The sequence below is a fragment of the Desmodus rotundus genome, chromosome 12, assembly GCF_022682495.2.
Source record: "Desmodus rotundus isolate HL8 chromosome 12, HLdesRot8A.1, whole genome shotgun sequence".
NCBI lineage: Eukaryota > Metazoa > Chordata > Mammalia > Chiroptera > Phyllostomidae > Desmodus > Desmodus rotundus.
The window spans coordinates 52,763,177-52,782,255 of record NC_071398.1 but is presented as its reverse complement, the minus strand read 5'-3'; the positions used below and the strand labels follow the sequence as shown (position 1 = coordinate 52,782,255).

General features: G+C 44.7%; 4 protein-coding genes and 2 non-coding genes across 6 annotated transcripts; 4 read left to right on the top strand and 2 right to left on the bottom strand.

Annotated features, from left to right (window-relative positions):
• Positions 1 to 4,160: 4,160 nt before the first annotated feature.
• On the bottom strand, positions 4,161 to 4,233 carry TRNAR-ACG (transfer RNA arginine (anticodon ACG)). Its single transcript has one exon. It is a non-coding gene; the product is annotated as a tRNA-Arg (tRNA).
• Positions 4,234 to 7,124: 2,891 nt separating this feature from the next.
• Positions 7,125 to 7,198, top strand: TRNAI-GAU (transfer RNA isoleucine (anticodon GAU)). The gene has a single exon. It is a non-coding gene; the product is annotated as a tRNA-Ile (tRNA).
• A 1,619-nt stretch (positions 7,199 to 8,817) lies between these two features.
• Positions 8,818 to 10,149, bottom strand: LOC112313655 (histone H2B type 1-K). The gene has a single exon (XM_024570256.4). The coding sequence runs from the start codon at positions 10,091 to 10,093 to the stop codon at positions 9,713 to 9,715; it is 381 nt and encodes a 126-aa protein (XP_024426024.2). The 5' UTR covers positions 10,094 to 10,149; the 3' UTR covers positions 8,818 to 9,712.
• Positions 10,150 to 10,394: 245 nt separating this feature from the next.
• On the top strand, positions 10,395 to 10,801 carry LOC112313675 (histone H2A type 1). Its single transcript, XM_024570273.4, has one exon. The coding sequence runs from the start codon at positions 10,403 to 10,405 to the stop codon at positions 10,793 to 10,795; it is 393 nt and encodes a 130-aa protein (XP_024426041.1). The 5' UTR covers positions 10,395 to 10,402; the 3' UTR covers positions 10,796 to 10,801.
• A 1,105-nt stretch (positions 10,802 to 11,906) lies between these two features.
• On the top strand, positions 11,907 to 12,806 carry LOC139440403 (histone H3.1). Its single transcript, XM_071219909.1, has one exon. The coding sequence runs from the start codon at positions 11,922 to 11,924 to the stop codon at positions 12,330 to 12,332; it is 411 nt and encodes a 136-aa protein (XP_071076010.1). The 5' UTR covers positions 11,907 to 11,921; the 3' UTR covers positions 12,333 to 12,806.
• A 5,932-nt stretch (positions 12,807 to 18,738) lies between these two features.
• LOC112313616 (histone H4) lies at positions 18,739 to 19,072 on the top strand. The gene has a single exon (XM_024570218.4). The coding sequence runs from the start codon at positions 18,739 to 18,741 to the stop codon at positions 19,048 to 19,050; it is 312 nt and encodes a 103-aa protein (XP_024425986.2). The 3' UTR covers positions 19,051 to 19,072.
• The last annotated feature ends 7 nt before the right edge of the window (positions 19,073 to 19,079 follow it).

The window sequence follows — 19,079 nt, the reverse complement described above, 5'->3', positions numbered from 1 at the left end:
GGAAATCAGCTGACAGTCGTATGGGAACTCCTTTGTAGGTAACTGTCTCCTTTTCTCTTGCTGCTTTTAAGATTCTCTCCTTATCTTTAATCTTGGCTAATGTAATTATGATACACCTTGGTGTGTTCCTCCTTGGGTCCAACTTCTTTGGGACTCTCTGAGTTTCCTGGACTTCCTGGAAGTCTATTTCCTTTGCCAGATTGGGGAAAGTTCTCCTTCATTATTTGTTCAAATAAGTTTTCAATTTCTTGCTCTTCCTCTTCTCCTTCTGGCACCCCTATGATTTGGATGTTGGAATGTTTAAAGATGTCCTGGAGGTTCCTAAGCCTCCCCTCATTTTTTTTCAATTCTTGTTTCTTCATTCTGTTCTGGTTGATTGTTTATTTCTTCCTTCTGCTCCAAGCTGTTGATGTGAGTCCTGGTTTCCTTCCTGTCACTGTTGGTTCCCTGTATATTTTCCTTTATTTCACTTTTCATAGCCTTCATTTTTTTCCTCTAATTTGCAACCAAATTCAGCCAATTCTGTGAGCATCCTAATTACTAGTGTTTTGAACTGTGCATCTCTGATAGATTGGCTATCTCTTCGTCACTTAGTTGTATTTTTCTGAAACTTTGATTTGTTCTTTCATTTGGGCCATTTTTTTGTTGTTGTTTTGGCGCGCCCATTAGGTAGTAAGGGGCGGAGCCTTAGGTGTTCACCGGGTTGGGGCAACCCATGTGGCTGCTTTGTGACTCTGTATGTGGCACAGGGGTCTGAGAGAGAACAGTGCCGCTTGCTCCGCTCTCAGCCAGCTGTCAGTCACTTCCCCCACTACCCACAAGCAAAGTGGGCCCCTCTGGTGCTGGTTCCCTGGTGGGTGGGTTCGTGCACCCTCTAGTCCCCTGTGGGTCTCTCCAACGACCTCTCCTGTGAGACTGGGAGTTTCTCCTGCTGCCGCCTCAACCCCCACGGGCGTTTTCAATCAGACGTTTGCGGCTACATTTCCCTGCGCTGGAGCCCTGAGTTGTAACATCTGTCTCGTCCCCAGTTGCTCCTCCTGGTTTATCTGCACGCGAATGTGCGGCCGCCTAGTCTGCCAGCTGCTGCCTATCCCACCCGGTTCTCCAGCCGCCACCTTTTCGCCAGTGCTCTCTGCCTGGCTGCCAGTCTGTGCCCCTCCTACCAGTCTGGATGAATGTTTCTTCTTTATCTCCTTGGTTGTTGGACTTCCATACAGTTAGATTTTCTGTCAGTTCTGGTTGTTTTTTGTTTTTAAATTGTTGTTGTCCTTCTTTTGGTTGTGCAAGGAGGCACAGTGTGTCTACCTATGCCTCCATCTTGGCCGGAAGTCCTATATTGTTCTTTAGATTCCACATATAAATGATATGGTATGGTATTTGTCTTTCTGTTTCTGCTTTATTTCACTGAACATAATACCCTCCATGTCCATCCATGCTGTCATAAGTGGTAAGATTTTATTTTTTATGGCCAAGTAATATTCCATTATGTGTATGTACCACAGCTTTTTTATTTACTCATCTATTGATGGGCACTTAGGTTGCTTTTATAGCTTGGCTACTGTAAATGATGGTGCAATGACCATAGGTGTGCATATATTCTATCGAATTAGTATTTGTTTGTTTGTTTTCAGATAAGTCCCCAGAAGTGGAATTAACAAGGCAGTTCCATTTTCAATTTTTCAAGGACCCTCCATACTGTTTTCCACAGTGGCTGCACCAATATGCATTCCCACCAACAGTGCACTAGGGTTCCCTTTTCTCCACATCCTCTCCAACATGTGTTCTTTGTTCATTTATTGATGGTAGCCATTCTGACAAGTAGGATATCTCATTGTGGTTTTACTTTGCATTTCCCTCATGATTTGTGACATTGAGTATATTTTCCTATGTCTTCAGACCATAGGTATGTCCTTTCTGGAGAAATGCCTATTCAAGCCCTTTGTCCATTTTTTAATTAGATTTTTTGCTCTTTTGGTGTTGAGTTGTATGAGTTCTTTGATTTTGGGTATTAATCATTTATCAGACATATCATTGGCAAATATGTTCTCCCATTCAATGGATTGTCTTTTCATTGTGTTGATGGTTTCATTTCCTGTGCAAAAACTTTTAGTTTGATGTAGTCCCATTTGTTTATTTTTTCTTTCATTTCCCTTGCTCAAGGAGATATGTCAGAAAAAAATATTACTAAGAGAAATGTCCGAGATTTTACTGGCTGTGCCGTCTTGTAGAAGTTTTATGGTTTCAATGGTTACTTTTGTATTTAATCCATTTTGAGTTTGTTTATGGTGTAAGATGGTGGTCTAGTTTCATTTTTTTATGGCACGTATCTAATTTTCCCAACAAGATATATTGAATAGGAATGTCTTCCAGTTTTAATACTTATCTGGGGCCCTGAGAATCTGGCATTTCTGCAAAGCACGCAGCCTTTCCCCACCACCCCAGAAATTCGCCAGTTTTTGCTGTGACCCAGGCTCTGCAGGAGCCTCTGTTCCAGCCACCACTGCCCACAACGTCACTGCCTGTGTGGGATCCTCAGAGACTCTGAACACGTGTTTCCTCAACCCCACAGGACCAACCTGAAAATAACAGGCCCTTAAGTCACAGGTCCTTAAGAAGTTTGCAGTTTGCAGTCCAGCAAAGACTGGATTCAACCTCTACAAAAAATTTTCCTGTGGATTTTTAGTCCAAATCAGAGCCCTTACTGAAATCTGTGAATACGGCTCAAAGGTGTTTTTTGAGAGAGGTGGCAAGCGGGTGCCAGGGAGAGAAGTTGTCTTCATATTTGCACAACGTCAACAAACAATATCATTTGCTTAAAACACAGTGTTGTCGTGGCCGGGCAGTTCAGCTGGCTGGATAATGACCGTCACGGTCGCGGTCCCCTCTTCGTACACAGGCTATTGTACTGAACACCTTCGCCTTCCAAATTGAGCCACCGAAAATTCAAGATTTGGGGGCCAGTGATCACAATTAGAATTTCCGACTTTCTTCTGCCAATGGAATACACATGCTCTCGGGTTTTTTTCTTCTTTTACATAAAAACTAACATACAAACGTCAGGAAGGGTTTCATGAAGAAAATCGAGGAACTACAGTGGGAGAGAGGCGGGTGTTAGGGAAGGGAAAATTAAGAAGAGTCACGAAATTTGCCTGCTTACGGTAGTTTTTACTGCAACTTCAGGAGATGATATTATTTTGGCGCTTTGAGCGGGTTTCCGTGGAGAAAAGGCAGTGGACCTGGGCCTTATTCCCTCGGTTTCCAAGGTCAGCGCGAGGCTGCCCCAGGCTTTCCTGGGGAACCCCCTGCGCCTCCAGATGGAAGGACTGGGCCCCGGCGCCGTCCCAGGAGCCGCCAGGGGTCCTCCCCACCTGTCAGAACGCTGGGCGCCGGGAGGGGGCGCTCTGGTCCGCGCAGCCGTCCTGCGCGCCTGGAGCGCGCACGGGTTGCTTCAGCCCGGACACCTGCGAGGCCGAGAGAGGACACGGCTATACCCTCGCAAAGTCGCGCACACGTGGAGATGCTCGTGCGGTTTGTTTTGAGGAATCTCCCGCTCTCGGTCACGGTTTCCCCGGCCTCTCCGCCCGGCCTCCACGCGGATACAGGAGGCCGCCGCCCTCATCCTCTCGTGTCCTCACCTTTCCCCAAGTCTTATCTTTTTAAAAAGGGGTTCTCCCGTTGGTTCTGCTGTCCGCCGATGCCGGTTTCTCAGCTCCAGGCCGGGCAGCTGCGAGCACGTCGGGCTGAGGTGTGCAGTCGGGGGTTTCAGGAGCAGCCAGGACCCGCGTCCCCACGCCGAGCCCTCCGGGACTCGACATTTCCTGGCTCCCCGCCCCGCGATGCCCCCGTTCTTGCTGGGGGTCCCGTGTCTGATAAACACAGCGTGTTCTTGAAAGCTTCTTTGATTTTAAAACCTTCCTTTTAGTGATCTTTTTCAGGCCAACACCTCTTTCAAGTGCAGGGAGAGATGAAAGGCAGGGAGATGAAAGGCAGGCAGAAAATGCTGCAGGATGGCTTCTTCGACGCTTCTGAGGTCTCCATCGGACTCAGACAGCTGAGGGGAGCGGGGAGAGCAACTCAGGTCAGTTCCAGAAAAATACATTCGAAGGATTGCAAGGATTGTTTGAACAGCTATTCGGAAAAAGTGCGGGGAGCAAAACGAGCGAGCCAGCCAGGAGTCGAACCTAGAATCTTCTGATCCGTAGTCAGACGCGTTATCCATTGCGCCACTGGCCCGCACCTCGAGTGGGTTACCTTCAATACCACTACTTTTATTACTATCAATATAAGTAGTTTGTATCTCACCAAGAAGTGGTTTTCTTATTTAGAAATGAATTAGAACCGAAAATAATACTGATCCTGGGAAAGCTTGATTTATTTTGTGATTTGTTTGCATAATATAGATGTATATTAAAATTTTTTAAACAGTAGTCAGTCTTCATTTTCCTGAGTCTGCATTGGAAACTTGTTTGGGGTTCAAGTAAAAAGAGTAGCTGCTTCTGTTGCTTGAACAAATCTCCACGGGCTCAGTCATCTGTTCCCTGTTCCTCGCCCCATTTAACATCCTGTCTTCCTTATCCAGTTTATATTAGTGCCCATTTTCAGCTCTTATTGCTACTGTTTTTGAAAATATTCGCCAAATGCAATACACCCAAAACGTAATAAGAAGGCAAGAATTCAATAAAAGTATACATTTTAAGAATCACATGTGACAAAAAAAGAAAAACTCTTAGAAACCAGGAACTAATTTTCTAACACATATAAAATTGACCTAAATTTACTTGAGTGTGCAAAGTAGGTGAAATAGCTGAAAATGCAAAATTGCTTATAAAAAATGTTTTGGTCCGTTGAGAAGGAGATGAGGTTTCGTTTGGGCTTGAAATTCAAGGTCAGAAGTCATAGTATATCCTGTCTGTGCCTTAGTTTCCTCGTTTGTATAAAGCGTTTCAAAGAGCTCTTGGCAGATATGATGCAGTATTCTTCTAAATATTTATGGCTCTCGCCAGCCTCTGATGAGCAGCCTCTGATGACGAACACTGAAGGCTGCTGCTGGAGAACACTGTAAGGGATCATCAGAAAGCAAAACTGCTCCCAAGATTTTCAACGTCTCCTCTGTCCTCAGCTGCTGTGATCAGAAAACTATCAGACTCAACTTCATCTCAACACAGCCAGTATTTTCAGCGTGCTCTACAGCTGGTGCTCCGTGTGGGGATAGTGAAGTAGGGGTGAGGAAGGAAGGGGAGGAAGAGGAGGGAGGGGAGGAAGGGGAGGGAGGGGAGGAAGGCTAGGTGCAGGAGCTTCACAGACGCCCAGAGAAGGAAAGGGAAATAACCGAGCTCACAGCTGGCTGGGACCCCAGCTCCCCTAAAATATTCGAGTTATAAATTGGAACTGCCGCAGTCTTCCGCACTCATTTCTCTGCGTGTTGGGCGGACTTAAGTTTTTCAGAAGTTTCATATCGTAGAATCTACATGGGAAAAAAAAATCCTGAGCGCTGTGAGCAGCATTTGAACATGCACGGGGAGACCCCATTGGGTTTCAAGTCGAACACCTTCAACACTCGGCCGACACAGCCCCTCAGAAGGGTGTGTAGATCATTTGTCAGAGCACATAAAGAAGGGATGGGACAGCTCATTCCTTAGTGTCCCCAACAAAGCCTTTAAATCCAAGCTTACATATTTTATTTAATGGTAATTTCAACTTTTTAGATAGACAAAGAAAATCTTGGCAACATCTTTGACTTAAATTATTCTTTCATTCCACAAAGGTGAGGGAATTCTTTATTGCTCGACCTTCAAAATATAGCTATATCTGAAAAACTCACTACCTAACATCTACTATCTGGTCCAAGACACCTTTCATCTCTAACAGGAAATATTGCAAAAACCTTTTAATAGGTTTCCGTTCTTCCTCACTTTTCAGCTTTCCAAAGCATTCTATGAAAAGTAGTCAGAGAAATCTTTTTGAACTTAGAACACCTTACGGCACAGCTTTACTCAAAACTCCACAGCATCTTGGTATCTGTATTGGGAACGATGTTGTTCAACCTTCTAGTTTGTTGTCCTCTATAAAGTTCTCCTTCCCCTAGCAAAGCGTGAGGACTGAATATTAGAACACTAGCCCAAGGTAAATTCAAACTGGTTCCTATTCATCTAAAGAAAATATCTTGTATTGGATTAGGATCACAAAAAGCAAGTAGAAGATAGGCCCTGCTTTAATTTATATTTAATTTAATTTAATTTAATTTAATTTAAAGGTGGGTACTGAGCACCAGGCCTATAATTCTTTAGTAAACGCTTATCTTTGCCTTAAGCATGCCCTGTCTATTATGCATCTAGGTGAACATGCCTTTGAAAGGTCAGAAGTAATCTTTTCCAGACCAGTGGGAGGCCTAAGCACTTTCCAGAGAGCACACGTTCCTGTTAAGTCTCCTGTTATCCAATCCCATCCTTGCTTTCTCCCACCTGTATGTAATCTTCTTCACATCACCTCCTTTATTGCAAATGTATGAAAGATGCTGCAAAACTGTCATTCTCTGGAAGCATTTGAGATCTTGCTTCCCAACAATTGTGATTAGTTTGGCTCAAATAAAATCTTATAAAAACTCTTTACCGGTTTGGACGTTCTTAGGTCAACAACGTATCAAGTACTTTACATTCTAGTAGTACTTTTCCAAAAGCTCTCTCATATATGTAGATATACGAGAGAGCTTTTAAAATGTGCACAGGTCAATTAACTTCTGCAAATATCACTACCTCTAACTGAGAAACGGTAGTGCTGGGAGGAGGGGAGAGGAACCCAGCGAAGGGAGCAGAGGTGACTCACGAATGAGTGCCCTGCTGGCCCCTGCTCGCCTGTCAGCAGGTGGTCAGCCCCGGCTGGGAGGGGCATATCCTCTGCGATCCCGGGTTTTTCTTGGTTCAGACAACTGCCCTGACTCTGGACGCTCCTGGCCATGGGTTTGGGGGTCCTAGAGCTTTTCCTCCTTCCCCTACTCCGCCACCCGTCTTCCTTCGCCAGAAGAGAACAGGCAGAAGGGGGGAGCAATTAACTCTTCTCCCCAGATGGATGGAAAGAACACTACTGTGTGACCATAGATTACAACTCGACCACACTGGTGTAAAGTAGGCCGGTTAGCTCAGTTGGCTGGAGTGTAGTGCTGATAACGCCAAGGCCGAGGGTTCGAACCCCGTACTGGCCATAAAGGGCAAACGGTGGTCTTACTGTTTAAGAACCTCCAGCAAGAGCCTCCAAGTTAAGCAAGTCTTCCACTTTCTCCAAACTTCCTTGCTGGGTCCTGGACTGATGGGAGAATACCCTCTTGTAAGGGTGCAAGTCTTCCACTTTCTCCAAACTTCCTTGCTGGGTCCTGGACTGATGGGAGAATACCCTCTTGTAAGGGTTCAGGGTTCATGGGCTCAGGCCTCAGACTCCACCTCATTCCCAAAGCAAAATAGTGACAGAGGTCCCCACTTCTACTTATTTTGTTTTCATTCCCAAAGCAAAATAGTGACAGAGGTCCCCACTTTTACTTATTTTGTTTTCCTGTGAGACTTCCTTAGAGAAAGAACCTGAATTATGTTATTGCTTCTTCTCAAAACATTGTACTGCTCATGTACCACTCACCTGTCATATGACACAACCCCCAGTTCAGTCTAACAAAACAAGATTAAAAACTAAAAGAAAAAATTTCCGAAACTTCAACAGTAGGAATGACACAGATCTTTCTTTTGTACACTCTACACACTTGTTCCAAAATAAAAGGGGTACACATGTTAAACATTTTTAAATTTTAAGCCTTTTTCACATACATCATACAGTCATGTGTTTTCAAAAGCAGGAACTAAAAGATAAAAAAGATACATTGAAGTTTTCCTTCCATCCTCATCCCCCATCAGCCCACTTCTCACCATCACCTCCCAGAAGTAAGCTCTGTCCTTAATTTCTCTTTTATCTTTGCACATATGTGTAGTATTTGTGTCAATTATTTTTTTCATACAAAAATAGCATAATTATTATTTGCACTTTTCTCTTAGTATATGTTTGATATTTTAAATTTCACTTTCAACTTTCTACACTATAAAAATCAGAGCTTGTTTTCAAATCACTTGGTCCTTCCACCCAAGAGTTGAATCTGGAAACTTTTAACCGTTTTACCAAGTATAGGCATACCCAACCCAGAGAAGGACGTGATGGTGATGATATCCTTAATTTTGTCTGACAATATGAACAAAGCACTTTCTTAAGCCAGATGATATTCAGAGAGGTTTGAATATGGACCCTACGCTGTTCAAAACAGAAGAGTGGGCTAGGGAGTTGTTTGGGATTACAGGGTGGGGAGTACTAAGGGCTCACTCTAGGTTACTCATCGTGTGTGTTTTTCTCCAGTTTCCTTCACCTGCAAGGGTGTAGGCCACAAATATATAAACCACCAACACCAAGAAGGAACAGGAGAATCAAAGTTCAGTTTGGATCTATTGAATTCCTCCCATCCCCAGAGGATTGACACATTTGCCTTCACACAGTAACATTATTATTGCTTCATGTTTTAAAACAAGTAGCATACATTGAGATAAAAATATTTTCAAAGAATCTTAGATGAATGGGAAAGGAGTGTGACGGAACCAGTGCTTCTCTGAGTTCAGCCGCCTGTGATTTCCATCTGTCCGACATGAATGGATGCCTGAGAATGGGTACTTAAAAAAAAAAAAAAAAAGATGAATACAAGCCTGTCTTCCCCCTCAGGAGTTTCTCATGTGTGAGTGGAATTTCTATGTATAGATGTCTGTTTGTAGATACTAATATATCAAATACATAATGTAATAACAACTACCATTTATTTATTCAACACAATTTTTTTCCCCAGCAGTCTGTGAGACAGCACTGTTTCTGACACTAGGGATATAGCACTGAGTCCATGGATACAATTCACAAATAGCCAAAGATGGTCTAGGGCACAAGGATGGTTAAGATTCTTTCCCAAAAGCAGTCTACTCAGTAAAGCTGTTTAATTCCACCACACAGAGTCCTCAGAATATACACTCAAAGGAAACCTGAGTAGTAAACAGAATTACTGTCAAGCACACAGGAGGCAGGTGCTGCCACAGCCACGGTCTGACTGATGTAGCTGGTAGAGACAACCCCGTTTTAGTTTCAGTGAGCTTATTGTTTACACAGACAGGAAAAGGAAGAGTAACCAAAGGTGCCAGCTCCCTTGGCCCTTGTCCTATACACCAAGATAGGAGAGACCATAGGGGAAGGAAGCTGGTAGAGCATGTGGCCTGTGTGCCATCCATCTTTCCAAAGCTCAGACTTTAACAGTTACACCTGCTCCTCCGTGTACCCCTTGCCCAAGCCCAGAATTTGTCAGTCACTTGCCGCTCTCACTAAATCCTCTAATATCTTTTAGCAGCGGAATGTGGACCTCCTCCAGACTTTGACGTATTGTTGCTACCCAGCCAAGGTGGGGAAAAAAGTTAGATGCTAAGTTTCGACACCAGAAATACTTCCAAAAATACCAACTTTCGGTCGTTTAAACAGATGTCAGGCAAACACTAAATTTATCTTGTTACTTTATAAGATGCTGTCCCCAAGACACACCAGCCACCACCCAAAACACACAACTAAAGGGCAAAGCACACCAGTTCCTTCTTGGCAGGTGAGTGGCTCTGAAAAGAGCCTTTGTGGATAGAAGTGGAGCTGCTTCCTTGAGAGTCTACTTGGCGCTGGTATACTTGGTGACGGCCTTGGTGCCCTCGGATACGGCGTGCTTGGCCAGCTCCCCGGGCAGCAGCAGGCGCACGGCCGTCTGGATCTCCCGGGACGTGATGGTCGAGCGCTTGTTGTAATGCGCCAGGCGCGACGCCTCGCCCGCGATGCGCTCGAAGATGTCGTTGACGAACGAGTTCATGATGCCCATGGCCTTGGACGAGATGCCCGTGTCCGGGTGCACCTGCTTGAGCACCTTGTACACGTACACCGAGTAGCTCTCCTTGCGGCTGCGCTTGCGCTTCTTGCCGTCCTTCTTCTGAGCCTTGGTCACGGCCTTCTTGGAGCCCTTCTTAGGGGAGGGCACGGATTTGGCCGGCTCGGGCATGGCCGGGAGGAAGCGACAAAGAAACGGGGAAAAAGGAGCGTGAGGCTGCGAGTGTCCTCTCCGCTCACAGCCTCTTAATGAGGCGGTGAGCAAAGTCGAGTCTGACTGGCGGGAACTCCAGAAACGTCACATGAATATTGTCCAGTCAAAGTAAGGGTATTTCAGAACGAGGATCCTATTGGTTTAGGTGAAAAGGCTGTAACTTTTCGCCAATGACAGAGGTTCACTTTCGAGCCCGGGAACGACTATAAACAAGGAATCTCTGGGTCTCTTAATTCATTCTAACCCGAGATTGTTTTCCAATCCAACATGTCTGGACGCGGGAAGCAGGGCGGCAAGGCGCGCGCCAAGGCCAAGACGCGCTCGTCGCGGGCCGGACTCCAGTTCCCCGTGGGCCGCGTGCACCGCCTGCTCCGCAAGGGCAACTACGCCGAGCGGGTGGGCGCCGGCGCGCCCGTGTACCTGGCGGCCGTGCTGGAGTACCTGACGGCCGAGATCCTGGAGCTGGCGGGCAACGCGGCGCGGGACAACAAGAAGACGCGCATCATCCCGCGCCACCTGCAGCTGGCCATCCGCAACGACGAGGAACTCAACAAGCTGCTGGGCAAGGTGACCATCGCGCAGGGTGGCGTCCTGCCCAACATCCAGGCCGTGCTGCTTCCCAAGAAGACCGAGAGCCACCACAAGGCCAAGGGCAAGTGAACTGGAAGACCAGAACATGTGTGTCTTTAGTAAACCAAAGGCTCTTTTCAGAGCCACCCATGTTTTTCTAAAAGGGCTTGCCTTTTCCGCATTGTATAGAAGCTACTTGAAAACATTCACCATAATTTATCAACCGACCAGTAGGTGGCACTGTGTGAACACTCCTGGAAAGGTGAAAGTTACTCCGGTAAGGCAAAACCTGGCATCAGCAAATTAGAGATCCTTTGCATCACATGTAAACAATGTTGCAGGCCCTTATTTAAATGCAAATTTTCTTACTGACCGACAGCAATAAAGGCAAGCCATTCAAGGGTCTCTCCTTCAAGAATTTTGCGTCATAATGGGACACATCCTCTGCAACTTGCCCATCTACAACTCTGAGGGGCCCTAGTCGGTTGCAAATAGAATAATACTTCATGCCCCCAGAGTCATGTCCTTTAGGCAGAACTCAACACTGCGTAGCGTAACTTTAAAAGGGCACACAATTTTTTGTGCCACTTATACATTTGAGGATATTTTCCTTAACCCCATTTTACACAAATCTCATTTAAAATTGTAAAATGTGGAGGAAAGCTTTCTATTAGAATTCTAGCTAGTGAAAAAGTAAATATCAAGTGTTGAGTTAAATAGAGGAAAAGCGTGTAAAACATTGTAAAAGTCTCAAGTTTAAATAGAGAAATCAACATTTCCACGTGAAAGTAGCCTTAAACTTGCATGAAGCTAAAAAAATCCCTTAGCCAATCACATGTAGCGCGCGCCTTTTCAAAAAGATCAAAGGAAAACCAGTTTCAAGTGCCAAAATGAAAATTTTTATTCAGCAAACAAGGTATATCATTGTAATATTTACATTAAATTCTGCAGAGAAAGGCCAAAGAACGTTTTAAGGAAAAGGGGCAAAGATGGTACACAGAAGAGTAGAAAACAGTCGCTGCAGAACGGGTGTGTGGGAGGAAGTTCGTTTCCGGTCTAAACGTCCCGGAGGCTCATGAGATCGGAAAGTGTGTGCCACGTCCAATACCTTCACTGCGTGACTTGATGGGCAGATGCCTGGTCCAATGAGGACTGGACTTGCCTTATATATACCGGTCGAGCTATTGCGGCAGGACTGTTTTTAGTTCCCTTCGGTATGGCTCGTACGAAGCAGACTGCCCGCAAGTCCACGGGCGGGAAGGCCCCGCGCAAACAGCTGGCCACCAAGGCGGCCCGCAAGAGCGCGCCGGCCACGGGCGGCGTCAAGAAGCCGCACCGCTACCGGCCCGGCACGGTGGCCCTGCGCGAGATCCGCCGCTACCAGAAGTCCACCGAGCTGCTGATCCGCAAGCTGCCCTTCCAGCGCCTGGTGCGCGAGATCGCGCAGGACTTCAAGACCGACCTGCGCTTCCAGAGCTCGGCCGTCATGGCGCTGCAGGAGGCGTGCGAGGCCTACCTGGTGGGCCTGTTCGAGGACACCAACCTGTGCGCCATCCACGCCAAGCGTGTCACCATCATGCCCAAGGACATCCAGCTGGCGCGCCGCATTCGCGGAGAGAGGGCGTAAACTTAACGGGACTACCAGTCTTGAATCCAAAGGCTCTTTTCAGAGCCACTTCATTCTCTCTGATTGGCTGTTGCACTACTCGGGCGTTGATATCGCAGAACTCAAAACCGGGAAGCTGGGCCATGGCTCCTGCCAATACTAAGAGTATTGTTTGCCTCGCGCAAAGTAGAATGAAGTATCGGCAAGATCTCGTGGGTAGTGTTAATAATAGAAAACTCCAGATGTTAAGTAGCAGGTTGAAAGAATAACGCCTCTACACAGTTGAACTGACCTCTTGGATCCTTAGGTTACCCAGGTGTGAAGAGTAGAAAACGGGTCCTCATGCATAGATGGGGTTGAGCTTATAGGTAACCAGCACCTCCCTTCCCCACCTTGGATATTTACAATCTGGCAGAGTTCTGCTTAACTGCTTTCTGGTGTCTTTCCCACACGGGGAAGGGCACCTTGCACGTTAATTGTCCCATGAAGAGCTGACTCATTTGAATTCGCCAAAAGAAACTGGGTTAGTGCTCATACTGATAGTTTCAGCAGTAGTACCTGGTGATCCTACAGGATAAAGTTCTGAAATTTTTCTTTCACATCCATTTAAAGGCTGCTTGATAGAAAATTAGCAAGTGAGCCCTCTGCTTTTTTTTTTTTTTCCCTAGGTTCCGGGATCGTGGTAGTGCAGACCTGTGTGAGCAGCAGTCCTAGGCACCATGCCAGGGAGATCTGGTTGCTGAGACCTGGAAACCAACATATGACGTCCTGGTGACTTCCCTGAGGTTGAAGCCACAGGGAGACCACACCACTGGGGCCTTTCCTATGACTAATTATGCCTTACATGACACTCACATGTATGAAATACTAGCTCCAAGAGAGCGTTCAAGGTCAAATACTATTTGTTCTATTTGCTGTTGTATCCTTAGAATTTAAAATAAAAATGCCTAATACATGGCAGGAGGTCAATAAATTGTAGTGAAATGAATGTTGCTAATGTGCCACCTTTTACACAGAAAATGCCTCCCGCTCAGTCGCAGGTAGTCAGTGAGTGCTACCTACCTCCTGTATTGCACGTTTCATCCCAGATGTTTTTTGTCACCACTTTTGTCACATGGGGAATAGATATAATACTGACATTTGTATAGAGCTTTACAGTTTTCAAGGTATTTTCACATGTATGTGAACCTAACAATAGCTCCCAGGGTCTAGAACAAGGTGTTGCTATTCTATCTAGCTCTAGAAGAGTTTGTTTTTTCCAAAGGCCTTTGGGTGATAAAGCCGATGCAGGTTCCTTTTAATTAACACACCTGGGGAGGGGAGGCGGTGGCGAGATTAAGCCCCAATGGTCGTAGGAAAACAGGAGAGTTAGGGTTTCTGTTTTTCACTTACCTAAGTGGCCTGGCAGAGGACTTATAGGAAATGTCGGTGCTGTGTTAGAAACTATGCTTCAAGTGTAGTAGTTTATTCCGACCTTGAAGGAAAAAAGTCTTCGTATTTAAATGGAGACAACTGAATGGCTAGCAATTACATGAAGAGTTTTCAAATTTCACCTTTAATCAGAAACGGTAAATTAAAACAACAGTGAAATACTAGACAACACCCAGCAGATTATCAAAGTCAGAAAGTTGGGTTTACCAAGTGTTGCATGAGAGGTGGAGGAACTTTTACGTGGTGGTTACTGATGGCAGTTTTACACGAATGTTTTGAAGTACATTTTTTAAAATTTAATCTTCATTGTATTTTTCCCATTACCATTTAGTACCCTATACCCCTCTCCTTCCAAAGAACTTTCTAACTTACCTAGTAAAACTGTGCTTTACTAAGGCCTGTGCCACAAGGAAATTCTCCTACAGAACCACAAGAGGATAAATGAAGAATATTCATCAAAATGTTATTTGTGATAGCAAAACAATAGAGATAATTTAAGGGAGTAAATTCATAAAATATTCCCTTCTGAGGTCAAGAAACAAATAAATGGCAAAAGCAAGAGCTGAACCCAAAGCCCAGTCAATCTTGCTGCTGTTATTCAGGGCACACCTGGACATCTGAGCCAGCATCTCCAACCATTTTCTGTCTTGACTTCCAAATAAGCTGGAATAAACACCAAAACCAAAGGCACCAAATCCGAGTACTTTTTACATATGGCTTGCCGAACAGAACACCAGTCGCTGAGCCCAGTCGGGCTTCTATACCAGAATTCCACAGACAGGGCAGCTTAAACAGCAGAAAGTTTTTCTCACAGTTCTGCCAGGTGGGAAGTCCAAGAGCAGCGCCCTGTCAGATTCAGTGTCTGGTGAGAGCCCGCTTCCTGGTTCACAGATGGTCGTCTCTCACTATGTCCTCGTAGTGTGGAAGAGATGATGGATGGCCAGATCCTGTTATGGGGCTCTAATCCCAGGCAAACGGCTATGAGTTGATGACCTAAGCACCTCGCAATGGCCCCACCTCCAAACACCGTCACTTTAGGGATTAGGTTTCAACGTAGGACTTGCTGGAACACAAATATTGCCTATAGCAACCAATCTGATTTCAAAGAACAGAAGTTTAGGAACTGTATTCTTAACCGCTGTCCCTGTTCTAAAGCCAGGAGGCTGAGACAACAGAAGACCCCTACCTACATCAGGGAATCTCCTTTCCATCCTGATTCTTGTGCTGTCAAAATCCAACCCTGAAGATACTAGTAAGGGGAGGTGACTGCAAGAAAATCAAAGTTTCTGGCAGGTATTTGATATGTTTCAGGCGTGGAAATCAGATAAATTAAGGGAGGCTTACAAGGGATCATAAAGACCAGTAGTGGTCATATATACTAAACTGCAGAAACATGGTAGAGTTTTAGGTAAAACAAGGAGGGAGTGTCAGGCATGAAAAACTTTGTAAATTCAATACTTTTGGGTCTTGAGAAAGTTTCTGGAGGAAGTAAGGGGTACCTCTGGAAATCAGTTTTGAGGCCATGAGCAGACAAGAACATGACAGAGGAAACCTCAGAAAAGGGGTGGTAAGATGAGGGGAGGAGTCCAGGGAAGGCACTGGATTCTGTGTCTCCACATTTCTTTTATTGATATTTATAGCACATGGAGACACTAGAAGCTCAGGGAAGTTTAAGGATCAGAGCCGAGGTGGTGATTGCCCCCAGGTGGGAGCAAGAAGAAGGTATGTTCCGTGCTTCTACGCCTCACAGTTCAGTTTCTGACCTGGACACAGGGTTGAGAGGAGAGAGCTGAGGGTGTAAATTCATGCAGCAGAAACTTCTCCAAAGGGCTTATGTGTGAGTGTGGTTGTGTTTTGGGGACAGAAAAAAATGAGAGTTAGAAGAGGTATTAATTACTGGTAAGTAAAATAATCTTGAATGAAGAACAAGAGATAAGTACAAAAGACATACAACACACCTACCAGCCAATTCCAAAGCCTCAACCCAAACACACAAAATAAAATCAGGTGTCAAAAAAAAATATATGAGGAATAACAAATTAAAAATATAACACTATTGAAAATATTGACTCTTAACACTTGAAACTAAGAACGTTAAAAAATTTTCAAGTAGACAAGTGTGGATCAGTAAGCAACTTTCAGAACACTGCAAAGGAAACTATAGCTCATTTACTTATCCGGTTAAAGAAGAGAATTCTATGAAATTTAAAACACTGCCAAATTTCTCTCGGAAAGACTATGTCTCCTGTTGTGAGAGGGGGAGAAATAAACAACCCCAGTTACTCAACAAGAATTTATTGGGCAACTCATGTCAATTAGCATTATTATTTGCTGAGAAAGACAAAAAGAAAACATCTCAAATAGTACTTAATTTATTTTTAAAAGATTGTATTTATTTATTTTTAGAGAGAGGGGGAGAGAGGGAGAAAGAGAGGGAGAGAAACACTGATGTGAGAAAGGCATCCATCTTTGCTTCCCGCATTCCCCCAGCTCGGGAGAGAGCCACAGTCCAGGTATGCACCCTGATTGGAAATCAAACAAGAGACCTTTCCTTTTGTGAGATGATACCCAAGCAAGCCACATCAGTCAGGGCAATAGTACTTAATTTAAATAAACTGAGATTCTCAAAGATTTTCTTAAGGTAAGAAATGTGCAGAGCCAGTCTATTTGTCCTCCATGAAGGTGGAGGTAGAGAATTAACAAAGTCTCTACTTCAACAGAGAGAATGACACCTGTGAGAAACATAGATGTGAATGTCAGTATCATACCCAGAGCAAAGCATTGTTACGTCACCAGATAATGAAGCATTGGTAAATTTTCTCAGTGTTTCCAGAAACAACAATTGTAGCCCCCCCCCCTTATCCTGGGAGGACACCCTTCTAGACACCCCAGTAGATGCCTGAGTTGTGAGACACATATTTACCTGCTCTTCTACTCTCTAAGGAAACAGTGTATAAAAGCTGACCTTCCTCAAACAACTTTAGAAACCTGAAGTGTTTCTAAGCAAGATGAAAAAATATATAAAAGTTGTCCCTCTCTCCCCTCAAGTCAGGGAAGAAAGGGAAAAGAAGGCGAAAGAATGCAGAGCAGGGAAGGAAAAGGGTAGACAAGCAGAGCTGAGAAGTGAGGATCCCCACCTTGAAGCGCTCCATAATCAGGGACATGACATGCGGTCTGATGTAATCAGACTTTACAGGCCGGTTCAGTTAAGTTTAAACAGAAAGCACCTTGCATACGAGCCGTCACAAAGAACCCAGAAGACACAACCACAGCTGTTGGGATAGGCCCCTCAAGTCCAGCAATAACAGTCAGTAGTGCTGTGGATGCTAAAAGATGACAGAAAAAGAGAGCAAGGCCTGGCCCAGACAACAGAATGGCCTTCCAGGGCTGGGGAAGCACAAACACTGTAGAAGGAGCAGCTGGACTGAGGAGTTTTTAATTAGGCTTTTGCATTTGTTTTATTTTTCAATTACAGTTGACAAACAATATTATATGAGTTTCAGGTGTACAACATAGTGATTATACATTTACACGCCTTATGAACTGATCACCCTGATAAGTCTAGTTACCCATCTGACACAACGAATAGTTATTGCAATGTTATGGACCATAATCCCTCAGCTATATTTACATCCCGGTATTTTTATAACTGGCAATTCACATTTCTTTGCTTTTTAAAAGGTTTTATTTATTTACTTTTAGAGAGAGGGGAAGGGAGGGAGAGAAACATCAATGAGTGAGAGATACATTGATTGTTTGCCTGTCACATTCCCCCAACTGCAGACCTGGACCCACAGCCCAGGCATGGGAACTGACTGCGGATGGAACTGGCAGCCTTTCAATTCACAGGCCAGTGCTCAGTCCACTGAGCCACACCAGCCAGGGCACAATTGTATTTCTTAATCCTTTTGTCTCCAATCGCCCAAATCCCCTCCCCTCTGGCAACTATCAATTTTCCTCTGTATCTAGGAGTTGTTTCTGTTTTATTTATTTATTTATTTTAATTCCACATATAAATGAAATCGTATTTGGCTTTTTCTGACTTATTTCACTGAGCATAATACCATCTGGGTCCATCCATGTTGTCACAGATGGCAAGACTGCATTTTTTTTTTAATGGTTGAGTAATTGTCCATTATATAATGTACCACATAGTAATCCAGTTGTCTTTTGATGGACACTTATGTTGCTTCATGTCTTGGCTATTGTAAATAATGCCTCAATGAACATAAAAGGATACATATATGTTTTGAATTAGTGTTTCAGATTTCTTCACACAAATACTCAGAAGTGGGATTGCTGTGTCATATGATAGTTATACTTTAAATTTTTTGAGGCACCTCCATAACTTTTCCCACAGTGGCTGCACCAGTTTACAATCCCGCCATCAGTGCACGAGGGTTCCCTTTTCTTCACATCCTCACCAACATTTGCTGTTTGTTGATTTATTGATGATTGCCATTCTAACAGGTGCCAGGTGACATCTTATTGTGGTTTTAATTTCTTTTTGATAGTGTAATTGGTGTATGCAAATGCAACTGATTTCTGAATATTAATTCTGTATTCTGCTACGTTACTAAATTTATTCGTTAATTCTAATAGCTTTTAGGTGTAATCATTAGGGGTCTCTGTATATAGTATCTTGTCATGTGCAGACTATGAGTTTTACTTCTTACTTTCCAGTTGGGATACCTTTAACTTCTTGTCTGACTGTGGTAGCTAAGACTACTTACACTACATCGAATAAAAATGGTGAGAGTGGACATCCTTGTCTTCTTCCTGAAAGTAAAGAAAAAGTTTTCAGTTTTTCATTGTTGAATACGATGTTAGCTGTAGTTTTTTCTAAACCAAGCAGTTTAATAAAGCACCACCCTTTTCATTTTCGGAAAAAGCGCGGGGCGGGAGGAAGCTGGCCAGATACGTTCCCAAACAGGTCCGCTAAAGAACTATATAAACCACTGCGCGCAAGTCTGAAAAGGTTGTCCTACTCGCAAACATGTCTGGTAGAGGCAAGGGCGGGAAGGGTCTTGGCAAGGGAGGCGCTAAGCGTCACCGGAAGGTGCTGCGCGACAACATCCAGGGCATCACCAAGCCCGCCATCCGGCGCCTGGCCCGTCGCGGCGGCGTCAAGCGCATCTCCGGGCTCATCTACGAGGAGACCCGCGGGGTGCTCAAGGTCTTCCTGGAGAACGTGATCCGGGACGCCGTCACCTACACGGAGCACGCCAAGCGCAAGACGGTCACGGCCATGGACGTGGTCTATGCGCTCAAGCGTCAGGGCCGCACTCTCTATGGCTTTGGCGGCTGAGACACACCCGTCACCATCATCTTTTTTCC